The sequence below is a fragment of the Carcharhinus amblyrhynchos genome, chromosome 12 (genome assembly GCF_965287045.1).
Source record: "Carcharhinus amblyrhynchos chromosome 12, sCarAmb.v2.hapA, whole genome shotgun sequence".
Taxonomy (NCBI): domain Eukaryota; kingdom Metazoa; phylum Chordata; class Chondrichthyes; order Carcharhiniformes; family Carcharhinidae; genus Carcharhinus; species Carcharhinus amblyrhynchos.
The window spans coordinates 42,143,659-42,160,803 of NC_137335.1; the positions used below are offsets into that span (position 1 = coordinate 42,143,659).

The following is a 17,145-nucleotide window of genomic DNA, read 5'->3' on the forward strand; positions in this document are numbered from 1 at the left end:
AGCAGGCTTTTTCCACTGCGGCTAGGGGAGAAAAAAAACTAGAGGACATGGGTTAAGGGTGAAGGGGGAAAAGTTTAAAGGGAATATTGGGGAGGGGGGCTTCTTCCTTCACAGGGAATGGTGGGAATGTGGAATGAGCTGCCAGATGAAGTGGTGAATGTGGGCTCACTTTTAACATTTAACAAAAACTTGACAAGTACATGGATGAGAGGGGTGCGCAGGGATTTGGTCCAGGTGCAGGTCAGTGGGACTTGGCAGAAAAATGGTTTGGCACAGCCAAATGGCCCGTTTCTGTGCTGTAATATTCTATGGTTCTAATGCCCATAACACTTGCGAGGGGTGAAGATGAGGTGATGACCCTGACTTCCAAGTCCTTATTTCCTTTCAGGAGTGAGCGCTGGAGCTGTCCAAAGAGGAGGCCATCCGAGCTGTCAGTGACAGTAAGATCAGGCTGAAGTCGCGAAGTGAGCACCTGTCAATCCTCCACTCAATTTGAGTCAATTACTAGGGGACATAGGTTTAAGGTGCAAGAGGCAAGGTTAAAAGGAAATGTACGAGGCATGTTTATTTACACAGAGGGTGATGGGTGCTTGAAACTTGCCGCCAGGGGAGGTTGTGGATGCAGATATGATAATAACTTTTAAGGGGCGTCTTGACAAATACACGAATGGATGGGAATAGAGGCATATGATACCTGGAAGGGTAGTGGGTTACAATTCAGATGGGCAGCATGGTCACTGCAGGCTTGAAGGGCCAAAGGGCCTGTTCCTGTTAAGTAACTTTCTTTATGCTTTGTTTTATGTTCAATGGAGAAATGTCAAGCAACTTTCTGGCATCCCAGATTCCCCTATCTCCTTTGCACTTAACTTGTATCCTGTGTTGCAGGAGCAGATCCAGAGGCAGCAAGGCCGTCTAGTAAGCAAAGTGACCAGGGTCTCCCTTGCCACCCTCGCATGCCTGATCTTTGCTGCCAGCCCTCCAGCACCTGAATGACGTTGTTCGGTGTTGTCCTCCTCCTCTTCCTCCTCCTGAAGGGCAGTCTCCTCCCTAGCGACACCCAGCTGGTCAACTTCCACGTTGTCCTCCTTCTCTGCTGCGCCAGGTTGTGAAGTGCACAGCACACCAACACAATGTGGGAAGAAATCAAGGGGATGTAATGTAGGACCCTGCCAGAGCGGTCCAGATACCTGAACTGCATTTTCAGGAACCTTATACACCTCTCCACTACAGTTACATAGCAATGTGAGCTTCATTATATCAGGTCTCTGCCTCAGTCTTAGGCCTGTGCACAGGTATCATCAGCCAAGTCCAAAGTGGGTACCCCATGTCCCTTACAAGCCATCCCTGCAACCTGAGCTCCTCCTCAAAGGCCTCCAGTATGTCTGAGCTCCTCAGAATAAAGCTGTCATGCACACTGTAGGGTTTCTGGCGCAGACATGCATGATGTTCATCTTGTGGTCACAAACCAACTGCACATTTAGCGAGTGGAACCCCTTTCTATTGATGAATCATTGTGGATTCTGAAATGGAGCCTTGAGGGTGACATGGGTGCAGTCTATAGTCCCCTGCACATTAGGCATTCCCGCAATGGCCATAAATCCTGCAGCCCAGGCTTCTGCTGGGCCTGATCCAGGTCAAATTTGATATACTGGCCAGCCCGGGCATATAGGGCATCTGTGATGTCCTTGAGACCGGTGTGGACAGCTGACTGGGAAATGCCACATACATGTCCACGGGGAGTCTGGAAGGAGCCAATGGCATAAAAGTTCAATTTGACAGCCACTGAGAGTGGGTACCTTCCCCCTGCCCCAAGGTGCCAAGTCCTACAACAAGTGGCACAGGTGTTGCACTGTCTCCTTTCAGAGCCGGAGCTGGTGGTAGCACACGGTGTCCGACACATGTTCGAATGACACTTTTATTCAAATGACACTCGTGTGCGGAACTGTTGGGATCTCCACTCCCTCCTTCTCTTGAGCTCGTTAGCATCCCCCCCCCCACTCCGGTGGGCTGTCCCCCTCTACTCCGATTAGTAAGGCCTAGGTCTCTTCTGCCCCCAATTCATCCTCCTGCTCCTCCTCTTCAGCTCCAGCAGCAACCAAAAAAAAGCAATATAAATTGGTTGCATCACAAAAGTCATCTAGTCAATCTGAAGGTGGGGGGAATTTGGAGAAGGGGAGAGACAGATGGAGAAGTTAAGCAACGCTGCTAGCCCAGCAACACACACTGCCCAAACTGTGCCACCTCCCCCCACAGGTGACCCCCAGCAACATGGACCCTCCTTCCCCACCCACAGGCCCACCAGCAACAGAGTTTCCCATCCCCTAGCAACACAGCCTCCCCCCACCTCCATCAAAACACACCCAGAACTCATGCAGTGCTGAGCACAGACACTGCTGCTTGAAAAGTCCTGAGGCTGTAGCTCTGCCATTTCAAAGGGCTTCCAGCTCATCCCCCATCTGGAAGAGTGCTGCGTGCACTAGGACTCAGCAGCATCCCCAAAGACCCAAGGTCAGTGCTGAGACCCAGGTCCATACTGCAAATCGGACACCACGCTGAGCAACAGCCCCACACACACTCGCAGAGCTCTCCTGACCCTAAATGCAACATGGTCACCAGGAAAGAATCTCCTGAGAACAGCATGGAGCTGTCCAACAGTACACACTTACCTTCTCACTGACCCTCACTGATGGAGTGCCAGAATCCACTGATGGAGTGTCAGCATGTCTGTTCCAGACCAATCCAGATTAGGCAAACACAGTGGTAAAGGCAGGCGTGCTGGTAAAGTTGGGTATACAGCTTGCCAATCAGATTAAGATACATGCAAATTATTTAAACTGATGTCATGCATGTTTTGGATGGTTCCCAACTGTGCTGATTTTTTTGATCTGGCTGAAGTGGGAACTGGCAAAAACAGGTGCAGATTGTACACCTCATGCCTGACTTTATCAAATTTTCACACTCGAAAACAGGCGCAACGCAATAGTAAAATATCACCCGCAATGTCAAATGAGCACATGAACATACAACATCACTACTAATATGTACAAATGTAATATATATTAATTATAAACTGATGTTTTCTTTACACTGGGTATTCTTGTGAATTGTCCTCATGAGTGCAAGATGAAAAGCTTTAACAACATATTTATTGTTTTAGTAATAATTGTAACTATATACACATACACAGTATATAGAATAAGCTAGGAGCTATCCCCATGCTTATCTCTAACACATCTCTGTCCAAAACAAGACTCCCCTCTAGATTTGGGTCATGACTTACTTTACATCAGAGAATGTTAACTCTTTCTATGCCAGACCCTACACTAAATCTTTCTCTTCCTGCTGGATATAATGCAACACAATGTTCGCTTCAGTTTCTGGGTCCTAGTCTATATTGCTCTGCAACCAGCCATGTTGAGGTGTACCAGGGTAGACAGAGATTGATTTCTTTCTATTTTTGCTTGGTCACTCTGCAGACCACAGCGAGATTTGCGTTTCACCATATGGAAAATTCCAGACTTTAACTTGAATAGCATCGTCCAGTGGAAAAATACATTGAAGTTCCAAGAAGCTGTGTAGAATGCCTCCTTAACAAGGTATATATATTTCAAATACAAAATAGCTGATAGCTTAATAGCTAAATTCAATTCAGGCTTGATAATTTATGAATACCTGCCCAGTAGCCACATAGTCCTTTATTGGGTGAATGGCTAGACAGAGGATATCATCATCATGTCCAAGATAGAATCTCTGTGAATGATGTTGTCGATTATAAACAATACCAACGGCAGCAACATGGTAGACCACTTCAGCAGCTTGGGTATAGAAGAGATTATTTCGACAATCATATCCTCTGTACCTTAAAAATACAAAATAGGATTATATAACATAACAATTTTAAGTATATTTTATAAATATGTAATTATGACAGCTCTCCATCTGATTAAGTGTTTAGATGGCTTAGGCTGCCACTTGTTATTTTAGAAACATAAGGCACAGGAAGTCGTCATTGGGCCCATTATACCTGTGCCATTTCTTTGGAAGAGTTATATAATTAATCCGAATTACCTGCTCTTTCACCGCACTCCTCCATTTTTTCTTTCAAGTATTTATCCAATTCCCATTGAAAGCTACTATTGTTTCTGTTTCCACACCATTTTGGGAAGTTCTTAATCCAGGTTATATTGGCTTGGCACGTTAAAATATTTCTCCTCACCTTTTGCTTCTTTCACCAATTAACTTAAATTATCTCTGGTATCCTCTGGATACCAATTCACTGCCATTTGAAAAAGTTTCTGTGGCACAGTGATTAGCACTGCTGCCTCACAGCACCAGGGACCTGGGTTCAATTCTGGCCTGGGGTCTCTCACCAGACAGCCTGTAGCTCAGATTGGAGCAACAAACTGCGCACATGCAGAAAGAGCTAAAAATAAAAGCTGCTCTCTTGCTTCTGACAGAATACCCCTGAGCCAGATACAGCAACCCCTTCCACCCCGCGGACATTGGAGAAACATCCCCCCCAAAAGACCCCATTACTTCACCCAGGACCCCATCCACAGGGCCCCCTCGTCACCCCCTGGCCCAATGGCTGAGTGACATGATCTTCTCCCTCCCCTGCCCCCGATCATCACAGAGCCATGCTTCATCACCTGCAAGTGCTGGCTTTGTCCAGCACACAACTTTGCCCAATAGAAATGCATATTGGAAATTCAGGTATAAATGGAAACTTGTAGGAAATGGCATTCAATTTCCCCAATGTGTGTGCATGAAGGGTAAAATTACACACCAGGCACTTTGTTGACTCCCACACATAAGAAAAGGAACTATGTTAAATATGTACCTATTACTTGACCAATAGAGTTCAATGCAAAAAAAATACAAATGCAGTTTTGAAGTACTCGGGTTTATTATTCTGTTTTCACTCAACAATATACTACGGGTAATTTTCTGGTTTTAGTATTGAAGTGGCAGGACCTCAGAGTGAACAAGCAGTTGCTGACAAACTGAAAGAGAAATAACATTTCAATTGCTATTTCAAAACAATTCATGTGAATTGCTGTCTTATGCCACAGAAGTTATGCTTGGAATTAAGAGGATGTCGGCTCTGATTTCTGATATGTTTTAAAAAATTTTGGTAGAACTGCGGGAAAAGGGGATATCCTTCCCTATGTTAAGGCATGTCTAGGCTGCTTGGCAGAAGTGGAGAGACATAACTGCAAAAAAAAAGTCCTTCATCCAGAGAATCCATTGAAATGAAGATAGATTTTTATACAATATGTTTTACAAAAATGAAAGTTATGTCATACTACAGGTTCAACACAATGGGCGGAATTTTACGAGATGTTTTATTAAGCGTCCAGCTAGTGTGAAAATGGGAGAGTTGGTGGTCTGATTTCTGGATGAGTTTTCACGGCCAGTCTTATGCATTGAATCTTTGAAAATATGGGCAAGACCATTTCTAGCCAAGTTAAGGCAGGCCTCAACTCACCAGACAGCCTGTAGCTCAGATCGGAGCAACAAACTGCACACACACAGAAAGAGCTAAAAAAAAAGCTGCTCTCCTGCTTCTGACAGAATACCCCTGATCCAGATGCAGCAACCTCTTCCACCCCGCGGACATCAGAGAACACCCCCCACCCCCCAAAGACCCCCTTACTCCACCCTGGACTCCTTCCACATGGACCCCTCGTCACCCTCCAGCCTAAATGGCTGAGTGTCATGACCTTCTCCCTCCCCTGCCCCCGATCATCACAGAGGCATGCTTCATCACCTGCAAGTGCTGATTTGGCTTCCTCTCCATGATAACAAGGCAAACTACATTAAACTTGCTGGAATGCTCTAATGGGTGCATGACTCACCCAAGCAGCCTGCAGTTGATCTGCTCTAACAAAGGAAAGCTCCATAGAAATCTCAAGGATAGACAGACAGATAGGCAGTGCAGAAGGAAATGACCTTCAGAAAGACAGCTCCCAGATTTTTGGTTGCAGATTTGGCTAGGTTGCTGAAGCAGTGGAAGAAAGGTGACACATCTTCTTCCCGCATCAGGATGCAGTCCTAGGCAAAGGGATGGAAATGCAGCCTGGGAGGCGGTGGCAGCATGTGTTAATGCCAGAGCACTCGCTAGGAAAACCAGGAATCCGTGTCGCAAAAAAACTGAATGACCTAATCCGGGCAGCAAAGCTGAGTGTTTAACCTCATCTAGCATCTTCCTCCTAAATAATCCCCAGATCCCGCCACCTCCAGCATCCTGTATGTTTCCAGCCCCTGACCCCCAAGCACCTCTCTGCTTCCTCTCTGCGGTATCAAAACTCTTGCCCACTGAGGGCTGCCCTCTGATACCCTCCAGGCCTCGTGCCATCAGATTTTTACATGGTCCCTCCTGTCCCCACAGGAGAAGAATGTCCATAATCTCTGGGAAAGGGTGAAGGCAGGGGGTAATATGCCTGAGATTCAGGTCCTCACCCCTTTTGAGGAGCAGGCACCTGGAGTTTGTGGGAGAGGAGGGAATGCTAATCATTAGTGACAGCATGGTCGGGCTGGAGCAGAAAATTGAGCATCTGCCAATCCTCCGCTCATTGGAGATATCTCAGATAAGTTGCAATGCAGCCCAGATTCCTCTCTTTCCCTTGCACTTAACCTTGTATCCTGAATTGCAGGAAGGGACTCCAACGTGCTTGGGCTATCTGGCATCACGGCCTCCAATGCTGCTCCCACCTATCCTCCCCGTGACAACTCAGAATACTCGTCAGAGGAAGCAGATGAAAGGACCTCGGAGGCTGGCACCAGTTTTGTGGCATATTCCACCTCACAGTTCACCATCCCAGAGACTCTCACATCAGTGGGTCAAGTTAGTGGTGAAGCCTCTCTGATGCGCACGACACATCTGCTGATGTACATTGGGTAGAGGAGGGAACGTCTGAGCCTTTGGCACACAGGGGCCTGCCAGAGGCAAGGACTCAGCTGGCCCCAGAGTATGTGCTGGATCTCTGCAATCACTTCTCCCTCTGCTGCTAGAGATGCAGCATCAGAGCCAGGTTGGGAGGAATCCAAAGCTTTCAGACGGACCAGCTATTGCCTGTCTTGTGTGGCTCCCAGGCCAACACTGCAAGGGTGGCATCCACGGTGGAAAGGCTGGGGCAGAAAATCCTCAACATGAATGGCAGGATCCAAGCGATGGCCAAGTCACATGCTGAGGGCCTCAACAGACTTCTCAAGATTCTGCAGCCCATGGCTGAGAGGCTCGAGAGCTTGCGGGAGACCCAGTGGGACAGTGCAGTGACACTGCAGGCTGTGGCTACAGCCCTTGAGAATGTGGTCCACTCACAGAGGGTCATGGCTGAGAAGTAACAGACCTTGCAGGAAATCCAGCAGGATAGCGCCAACTTACAGTGTGCTATGGCAGCAGCCTTTGAGAATGTGGCACACTCACAGAGGGTTATGGCTAAGGAACTGTAGACTGTGGTCCAGTCTCAGAAGGCACTTGCTGGTAGCCCCTGACTCAGACGGCCATTGATGACAGGTAGCCCCTGACTCAGAGGGCCATAATAGAGGGCTTGGCCATCATGGCAAGAACACAGGTTATCCTCCAGGACTGGTAGGACTAGGTGACACCACAGCTTCTGGAGCTCACTGCAGAAGCACCGCCATCCTATAGATTGACTAGGGGACCACAGGAACCCCGAGGGAGGAGACAGGGTTCGGACCCATACTGGTGCCTTCCACCCAAGTGATTGCAGCTGTGGCTACACCTTCTGATTTCCCCCTTCCTGACACCGGGAATCTCAGGAGTTGCGGAAGCAAGGGATGTCATGGATATCTCCCTGACATCTGGGAGCCGGCTCGGGCCTTCTAGATCTGTCCATCCACAGGATGATTGACGAGGGCATCACAGGCCACTGGGTGTGGTAGGCAGCTGGCCACCTCCACCAATAAATGTTATTTCACCCCACACCAGTGAGTAATTTGTCTCTGATTAGCCTGTAACGGGAATGTATTTACCCCCATGGTCACCGGGGAGACCCTGCACATTGGAGTAAGTGGGGAAGGCAGAGCACTGCCACTGTGAAAATCATTCACTGGCTGCAAGCAGGTGGCATGCATTGGCAGCCACTTACAGCACCTGCCATGGCATCCCCAAAACCCAGGAGAGATTCGTTCCCCCACCTGCCTTGGGGTCCTGCGTGTTTAGTGCTCCCGTACCCACAACACAGATGTAGGCCTAGGCGCCAGCATGCATGTAGAGCTCAGGCAGGAGTCAGACTAGTACCAAGACATAATGACAATGGCACATAGTGAATCATCATTACTCTCCTACCTGCCACAAAAACTCACTAAAATAGCATACCCAGGCTCACCACGTTGGTGTTAAAATGTTGTAAATGAGATTTTAGGACCGCACAGGGGGGGGGGGGGGGGGGGGGGATGGAACCTGCATGCAGCAACACAGGCCCCTAGTAACCAACGCTTGTGGTGATCAGGGCCTTCTTTGCAGCCCTCCAGCATCTGGGTGTGTTGCTTTTCACTGTCTTCCTCCTTCTCCTCCTGCTGGGCAGCCTCGTCCCCAGTGATGCCCAGCTAGTTGGCCTCCATGTACTCCACCTCCAAAATGTCTCTTTGCTGTTGCACCAGATTGTGTAAGGCACAGTATACAATCACAATGCGAGATGATAGCAGAAGCCTATATTAGAGGGCCCTTCCAGAGCAGGCACCTGAACCACATTTTGAAGAGCCCGATGCACCGCTCCATATTGAACGGGTGGCAACTTGGACTTCATTATATCTGATCTCCACCTCATCTCGTGCCTCCGCACAGGCATCATCAGCCGAGTCAAAACGGGTATCCCATGTCCCCCATGAATCATCCCTGCACCCTGGGCTCCTCCTCAAAGACCTCTGGGGTATCAAAGCTCCTCAATATAAAACTGTCTGGCATGCTGCATGGCGCAGACATGCATGATGTTCTGCTGATGGTCACACACCAACTGCACATTTATTGAATGGAAGTATTTTCTGTTCACGAATCTTCCTGGATTCTTCAGTGGGGTCTTGAGGGTGACATGGGTGCAGTCTTTAGTCCTCTGCATATTTGGCATCCTCACAATTGCCGCAAATCCTGCAGCCCGGGCTTCCCGCTGGTCCAGATCAAATTTAATATAGTGGCCAGCCTGGTCATACATGGCATCCGAGACCACCTTCACAAGCGTGTGGACAGATGATTGGGCAATGCCACAGAGGTTTCCATTAGGGGTCTGGAAGGATCGATGGAGTAGAAGTTTTAAGCAGCCATCACTTTCACAGCCAATAAGGGTGGATGGCCCCCTGTGCCCTGAGGTGCCAGGTCCTGCAACAAATGGTACAGGTGTCACTCTGTGTCCTTTTGAGGCCGGAGCTGTCGGTGGTTTGTGATGTCTGATAGTTGGTAAAAAGAACACTAGCATGCAGAACTGCTGGGGTCTCCACTCCCTCCTTTTCCTGTCCCCCCTCGGGGCAAATGCCAGACAAGTCCTGCCTCCGGTGGCTGTCCTCCTCTACTCCTGTGAGAGATAAGGCCTGGACCACCTCTGCCTGCAATTCATCCTCCTGCTCCTACTCCTCATCCTCAGCTCCAGCAGCAACCAAAAGAACAGCAAAATCAATTCATTGCTCTGCAAAAGCCATCTCATCAATCTGAGGGGTAGGGGGTGGAACGAGTGATTGGGGAAGAGGAGAGACAGATGGAGCGGTTAAAGAACTCTGCTCGCCGCCAGCCCAGCAACACATACTGCGCACATTACCGCCCCCCTCCAACAGCATACACTTCCCATATTCCCATCACATTAGGGTGAACAGTGGGAAGCTTTTTCCCAGGTCGGAGGCGATGATTATGAGGGGTCACGGGCTCAAGGTGAGAGGGGCGAGGTATAACTCAGATGTCAGAGGGACATTTTTTACACAGAAGGGTGGTGGGGGCCTGGAATGCACTGTCAAGTAGGGTAGTGGAGGCAGACACGCTAGGGTTGTTTAAGACTTACCTGGATAGGCACATGAGCAGACTGGAAATGGAGGGATACAAAAGAATGTTCTAGTTGAAGATCAAGAGCCTCAGGGCATTCCTGGGAATTTACAGATTCCTATTAGTCGTCCAGCAAATTTTAAGGCTCGCCTTGTCACTTATGTTGGAGCTATTGGGGATCTTGATTCTCAGAGGCTATTTCCCCGGGTTGAAATGGTCACTACGAGAGGACACAGATTTAAGGTGCAGGGAAGCAAGTACAGAGGTGATGTAAGGGGTAAGTTTTTCACTCAGAGGGTGGTGAGTGAATGGAATCGGCTGCCGTCAGTGGTGGTGGAGGCAAACTTGCTGGGGTCTTTTAAAAGACTTCTGGATGAGTATATGGGATTTAATGGGATTGGGGGTTATAGATAGGTCTATGGATTGGTAGGTATTGATGTGATCGGCGCAACTTGTGGGCCGAAGGGCCTGTTTGTGCTGTAGTGTTCTATGTTCTATGATCTCCCATCACTGTCTGTATAGCCTGTTGTATGTCTATTTATGTTTATTGATGTCTCTTTTTACATCCACAGGTGATTCGGTCCGCCTTATTGGCCAACAAGGTGCATACAAGGGTTGCTCTTGGATGTTGCTTCGAGAGTTGCCTAGTGCTTCACGTCCGTTAGTGTACGCTTAATCTGGGCCAACTGACGGACAACACGTCAGCTCAGTGACTATCACTGTCTGCTGTACAGTTACAGGGACCGGGGTCGAATCTCCAGCTTGGATCAATGTCTGTGAGAGTTTGCACATTCTCCCCATGCTTGTGTGGGTTTTTTCCGGGTGCTCCGGTTTCCTCCCACATCCCAAAAATGTGCTTTTTAGGCTGGTTGGCATCAATAAATTGTCCCTGAATTCGATCTCCCTTAATCTGGCGTACATAATTCCCTAAATTTCCACCCCCTTTATTGTGGAGTGCCACTAGAGGTAGACAAAAATGTCGACGAGCGACAAAAGACTTGAACAAGGCACTCACTGAGTGTGCTAAAATGGGTGGCGCGGGCTTGTAGGGCCAAAGGGCCTGTTTCCTGTGCTGTGCTATTCTTTAGTCTTGTTCACAATCCTCCAGCAACACATACTCCCCCCATTCCCCCCACAGATTCCCAGAATGACAACACGGCCCCCCTCACTCACAAACACACACCCACAACCCATGCCGTAGTGGCCCCAGACAGTGCTGCTTGACAAGTCCTGAGGCTGCAGCATTGCCACTTCAGAGACCTTCCAGCTCATCCTCCGCCAGCAATTGCTGCCAGGACTAGGACCCAGAGTTAGCACTAAGACCCAAGGTCAGCACTCAGACCAGGGTCCACGCCAAGTCTGAAGTTGGACTCCCGTGAGCAACAGCAGCCTGACACCCCATCCTCTCCCACCCTTCAATCACACTTGCAGGCCCCCTCAACCCGAAACACAACATGGCACGAAACAACCTCTCCTGAGCAGCACAGAGCAATTTGAAAGCAGAGACTTACCTCCTCGCTCACCCTCACTGCACCAACACCTGAAACCAACTTTTATTCTTGGTGTTTTCCTGACCGATTTCAGCTGTAGCGAATGAGGTCATTAAGGAAGGTGAGCTGGAACGATTGGGAGTGAAGCTTGCTAATGACATTGTGATTAATGCAAAAATATGCAAATTGACATTTTGCCTGTTTTGGGCAGGGTCCTGATTGAGCCAATAACTTTTCTAGGTAAAATGGGAATGGGCACAAAAATGGGCACCATTCCCAGTAGTCGCATCACGCCGAATTTTACAACTTTTTCCCACCATAAAATGGGCGTGATGAGGTTGTAAAATTCCACCCAATATTTTTATTATATTTCACAAAATTTTGTATATACTGAGATCATCTTGATTTTAGGAAAATGAATAAAATCAAAAGATGAAACTGAACAAAGAACAAATAATAAGACGAACACAAGTAGCAAGAAATTCAAATCCTTACAATGTTCAAATGAAGTTGATGGGACTGATAATGCAATCCCAGAACTCCCTTATCCCAATTTCGCCCACCATTTATGCTACACCATTGTCACTAGTGGTGCAGATTGAAAAATGTACCTTAATGTGCTTATCCTTTGCAATGCCTGATGCTGTCTTTAGAGAAAAGAGTCTGTTTACAGGATATGGGTAGAGATTGAAGTTTAGCTTCAAAGGAGAAAAAAATCTTATGAGGCCAAAGGATATGATTGATTATAGTGATGTTCATGTAGTTCAACTCTATTACAGGAAACCTTGATTTGTATAGGATTTTCAGTCCAAATAAACTAATTATAGTGTTGCTGCATTGGTTTCCTGTAGCAGCTCATCACTACCTTCTCAAGGGCAGTTAGGGTTGGGCAATAAATTCTGGCCTTGCCACCAATGCTTGCATCTCAAGAATAAATTTTAAAAATGCACTGGTTGGCTGTATGATATGTATTATTTGCTCCAAGTGCATGGTAAAGGAATATAATTACAAAATGAATCAAAAAATAAATATAGAAGGAAAGCTTTTATAAAAGTACCCATGGACAAATTGTAGTTTCAGACTTCCTTCAGGGGCTTTTTCTCTTTTTAGAGAAGCTGCTGCTTGTTTTTTCTCTTTGCTTTGCTGTTTGAGCTGAGGTAGATCTTCTTTGTAAACCTAAATGTTAAAACAAATATTACAGTCGCACTGTACAAAATTTTTCAAAATAAATTTGTATGAAGTACTAACATTTTTTGGAGGCTGAAATTCTAAAAGATAGCAACCTGACATTTATGCTGGGATTGCTCAGGTCAGAGGAGTTTTAACAACTATGAAAATCTTAAAAGAAAAAAGTGCCACAGACATGGATTTTTGTTCATGTGGTTGCCAGTGTCTGACCATTTCAAAACTTCAAGAGCTTGCAGGAACTGATGTTGAAGACTTAGTGAAACAAGGAAGGTACACTTAGTATGCCTCCTTCCCAATCCCTGAAAAATTATATACACACTCAGTGGCCATCTTCGCAAAACAACTACATAAAATTTCCAGTGGGGTTGGGAGGTTCTTTGAGAACCTGTCCCAGACAGTAGTTAGCATTGCTACCTCACAGCGCCTGGGACTCGGGTTTGATTCCAGCCTTGGGTAACTGTGAGGTGTTTACATATTCTCCCGTGACTGCATGGGTTTCCTCCTGGTGCTCCAGTTTCCTCTCACAGTTCAAAGATGAGCATATTAGGTGGCTTGGCCGTGCTAAATTGTCTCTTAGTGTTCCAAATGTATATGTTAGGGGATTAGTGGGATAAATACATGGGGTTATGGGGATAGGTACAACTGCTTTCACCAAACAGACCTGTTGCCAATGCTGTGCCAGCCTATTAAAGATCAAGACTGTTATGTATTTGTAGTTATATCCATTGACTCAGTACAATTCTGCTGTATTAATTTATGCATTGGAATTTTAGGTATGTAGTGTGAGAAAGAGAGAAGAAGCAACCACGGAAGAGATTACACATCAATAAAAAAGCTCTGTTCATTTTTAGCTAAGTCTGTCCCACATATCATGTCTCCAATACACAAGAGTGATATAGGAGCTACCAATAGCATATGGGATCCCTATCCCCTTCTGCATTGGTAGATTTGTTTGCAGCAGGTGAAAGTCAGACAAGAATCCCAAGGTAAGTTTGAGATCTATCATATCCAGATTCCAATTTAATCTGTCTTTCTTCTGCAGCATTCCATCTGAGTTGCAAACAAATACATCTGAAGGGTGCATCATTTTTGGTCATTTTGCCAGCCTTGGCTCAGTGTTAGTACTCTCATCCCCAAGTCAGAAGATTGTGATTCCATTCCAGAGATTTGTACATATGATCCAGGCTGGCACTTTGTACAGTCCTGAGGAAGTCAGTGTCATCTTTCCAATGAAATTTTAAACTGAAGCCCTGTCTGCTCTCTCAGGTGGACATCCCATGTCACTGTTTAAGAGGAGTTGGGAGTTTGCCCAAAATCACGCTTCATATTTAATTCTCATGCAGTTTCATTTAAACAGATCATCTAGTCATGCATCTCTTTGCTGTTTTGTGGGATTTTGTTTTGAATAAATTGGTTGCCACATTACGTTACAACAGTCACATGTCATCAAAATTGTTAAATTGCCTGCTTTGGAATGTCCCGCAATTATGAGGCTTTAAATGGCTTGCAGCCCACAGAGTTAAACTCCCAGTGTGCATGTTGAGTGACGGCCTCTTCTGCTGCCACTAAGCATTAATTACCCACTTACAAACTTCAATTGAGCCACAAGCAGACCGTCCACCTAAATGCCTTCTCCATCGCATAAACTCATGGTTGGTCAGGGGTGGACTGACCGATAGCAGGTAAGGGACTGATGGTATATCATAATTACTTAAGCATTCACCCACCTGTTTTCCCACTTAAGGTGGCCTGTAAATATGAGTCCAGAATGTTATACAGTTAAATTAGTTAGATCTCCCCTCAGCCTCACTGTTTCCAAAGAAAACAATCATAAACTATCTTCTCTTTCTTTATAACGAAAATTCTCCAGTCTAGGCAGCATCCTCTAAAATCTCCTTTGTGCCCTCTCTGGTGCAATCAATAGTGTGGTGATCAGAAGTCCAGCTATGGTCTTACTAGTATTTTATAAAGTCCCAGCATAACTTTCCAAATCATATATTCTATAGGCTGAATCTTCAGTGGAGTGGCAATCACCATCAAATTGCCAATCTGCTCCTATTTACTTACCCTACCCTGCAACTCCACATTTCTCACCTGGACTCTGACCCAGGCCTCCTGAGAAATATACAGTGTACTGGTTCTAGAGTTCTTTCATAAGAGTGTCAAATGAAGCATATATGATCCTTTTTTTACAGCACTAGCAGCCATATACTTGAGTTTATAGGACCCAAATCTCTGCAAAAGCTTTGTTTCCAATCTTTAGCTAAATCACATCTTGAATAAATAGAATTAGCTCTTCCCCAGTCAAAAATTTTTATTCCTGGTCTATCTTTATCCTTTTCCTAAATTTAAATGGATTATGATTACAGCTTCGCAACCCCTACCTGCCCAGCTTCTTTCCTTCATTCTCTAAAACTAAGTTCAGAAGTACTGCACCCATCCTCCGTTGGGCTTGGCATGCGCTAGGTAAAAAAATTCTCTTGGATACATTTTAAGAATTCTGTTCCCTCTGTACCTTTCTTATTAATTCCATATTTGTTAATATTACAAAGAACAAAGAACATTAAATCCCCCACTATTATCGTCTTGCACTTCTCAAACATTTGCCTACATTTTTGCTCTTTTGACAGGGAATCTGTTAAGTAGTAAAACACATGTTAATACTTCACAGTATGTCAAGAAGTCTGTACTTCCAGGCATCCTGTTCAAATCTTTGCCACCCTAACCTACATAACCTGTTCCCATTGATATCCAGATCATTGCATCTCTATCGCTTTTGATCTGTTGCTTTTCTGTCCCCAGCAAGCTCATTTATCTGAAACATTTCTCCTGCTTCATCAATCCTCTTCCCACTCAACTCAGTCAATTCCCCTTCTTGGCCCCAAATCAAGGAGGACACTGAAATTATAAGATTTTCTGGAAATGCTATATTTTATGATCCACATACAATCCTACTTGATAACCTGATAAAAATATTTAGCTCACTAAGCCAAACATGAAAGGAACAGAAAGCGAACCGGCAGGCAGAATGCACAGCATGTCCACAGTCAGCCTGTTCTTACCAGTATGAGAATGGGCTTTCCATTATAGTCCACTGGTGTATTGTAGACATTTCATCTGCATCCCAGTGCAACTTGTTGGTTCAAAGCTAATTGGAAAATGGTTAGCTTTCGTTAAGGGGAAGTTGTGTCTGATGAATTTATTGGAATTCTATGAGGATGTGTCTAGTGCGGTGGATAGAGGGGAACCGGTGGATGTGGTGTTTCTTGATTTTCAGAAGGCGTTTGATAAGGTGCCGCACAAAAGGTTGTTACAGAAGGTTAGGGGGCATGGAGTTGGGGGTAGGGTGTTAGCGTGGATAGGGGATTGGCTGTCAAATAGGAGGCAGAGAGTGGGGGTCAATGGGTGCTATTTAGATTGGCGGTTGGTGACTAGTGGAGTGCCCCAGGGATCGGTGCTGGGGCCTCAGCTATTTATCATTTATATAGATGATCTGGAGGAGGGAGCCGAGTGTAAGGTGTTGAAATTTGCTGATGACACCAAGATTGGTGGAACAGCAAATTGTGCGGAGGGTGTGGAAAGTCTGCAGAGGGATCTAGATAGGCTGAGCAAGTGGGCAAGGACCTGGCAGATGGAATACAATGTTGGCAAGTGTGAGGTTATCCACTTTGGTAGGAATAATGGTAGGAAGGACTACTACTTACAGGGTGAAAAGCTGCAGTATGCTACAGTGCAGAGGGACCTGGGGGTCCTTGTGCATGAGTCGCAAAAACCCAGCCTACAGGTGCAGCAGGTGGTCAGGAAGGCAAATGGGATGCTGGCCTTCATAGCGAGGGGGATTGAACATTAAAGTAGGGAGGTCTTGCTGCAACTGTACAGGGCACTGGTGAGACCGCAGCTGGAGTACTGTGTGCAGTTTTGGTCGCCACACATGCGCAAGGATATTTTGGCCTTGGAGGGAGTGCAGAGGAAGTTCACCAGGCTGATACCGGAGTTGAGGGGGCTGAGCTATGAGGAGAGGCTGAATAGACTGGGCTTGTACTCGTTAGAGTTTAGAAGAATGAGGGGAGATCTCATTGAGACATATAAGATGATGAAAGGGATGGATAGGGTAGAGGTGGAGAGGTTCTTCCCGCTCAGAAAGGACAGCAGGACTAGAGGGCACAGCCTCAAGATAAGGGGGGGCAGTTTAGAACAGAGTTGAGGAGGAACTTCTTCACTCAAAGGGTGGTGAATCTCTGGAATTCTCTGCCCGTTGAAGTGGTGGGGGCTACCTCGCTAAACATATTTAAGACGCGGGTAGATAGCTTTTTGGTAGGCAAGGGGATTAAGGGTTATGGGGAGAAAGCGGGAAAGTGGAACTGAGCCACTTCAGATCAGCCATGTTCTTGTTGAATGGCGGGGCAGACTCGAAGGGCTAGATGGCCTACTCCTGCTCCTATTTCTTATGTTCTTATGTTCTTCCACACTGTCCTG

The 17,145-nt window shown here is 46.4% G+C and overlaps 1 protein-coding gene across 10 annotated transcripts in view; it reads right to left on the minus strand.

The window, feature by feature from the left end:
- The window catches only part of LOC145350939 (echinoderm microtubule-associated protein-like 6), a 394,618-nt gene that overhangs the window by 202,577 nt on the left and 174,896 nt on the right, over positions 1-17,145 (minus strand). For 9 of the 10 annotated variants that reach the window (XR_013888268.1, XM_080200441.1, XM_080200439.1 and 6 more), the window contains 2 exons: positions 12,539-12,657; positions 3,673-3,859 (listed from right to left, as the gene is read on the minus strand). Coding sequence is in view for 9 of the 10 variants with exons in the window: in XM_080200441.1 (XP_080056567.1) it covers positions 3,673-3,859; positions 12,539-12,657 (306 nt within the window). In the remaining variant the exon portion in view is untranslated. The remainder of the gene's footprint in view (positions 1-3,672; positions 3,860-12,538; positions 12,658-17,145) is intronic. The other variant, XM_080200440.1, reaches the window with a different exon arrangement.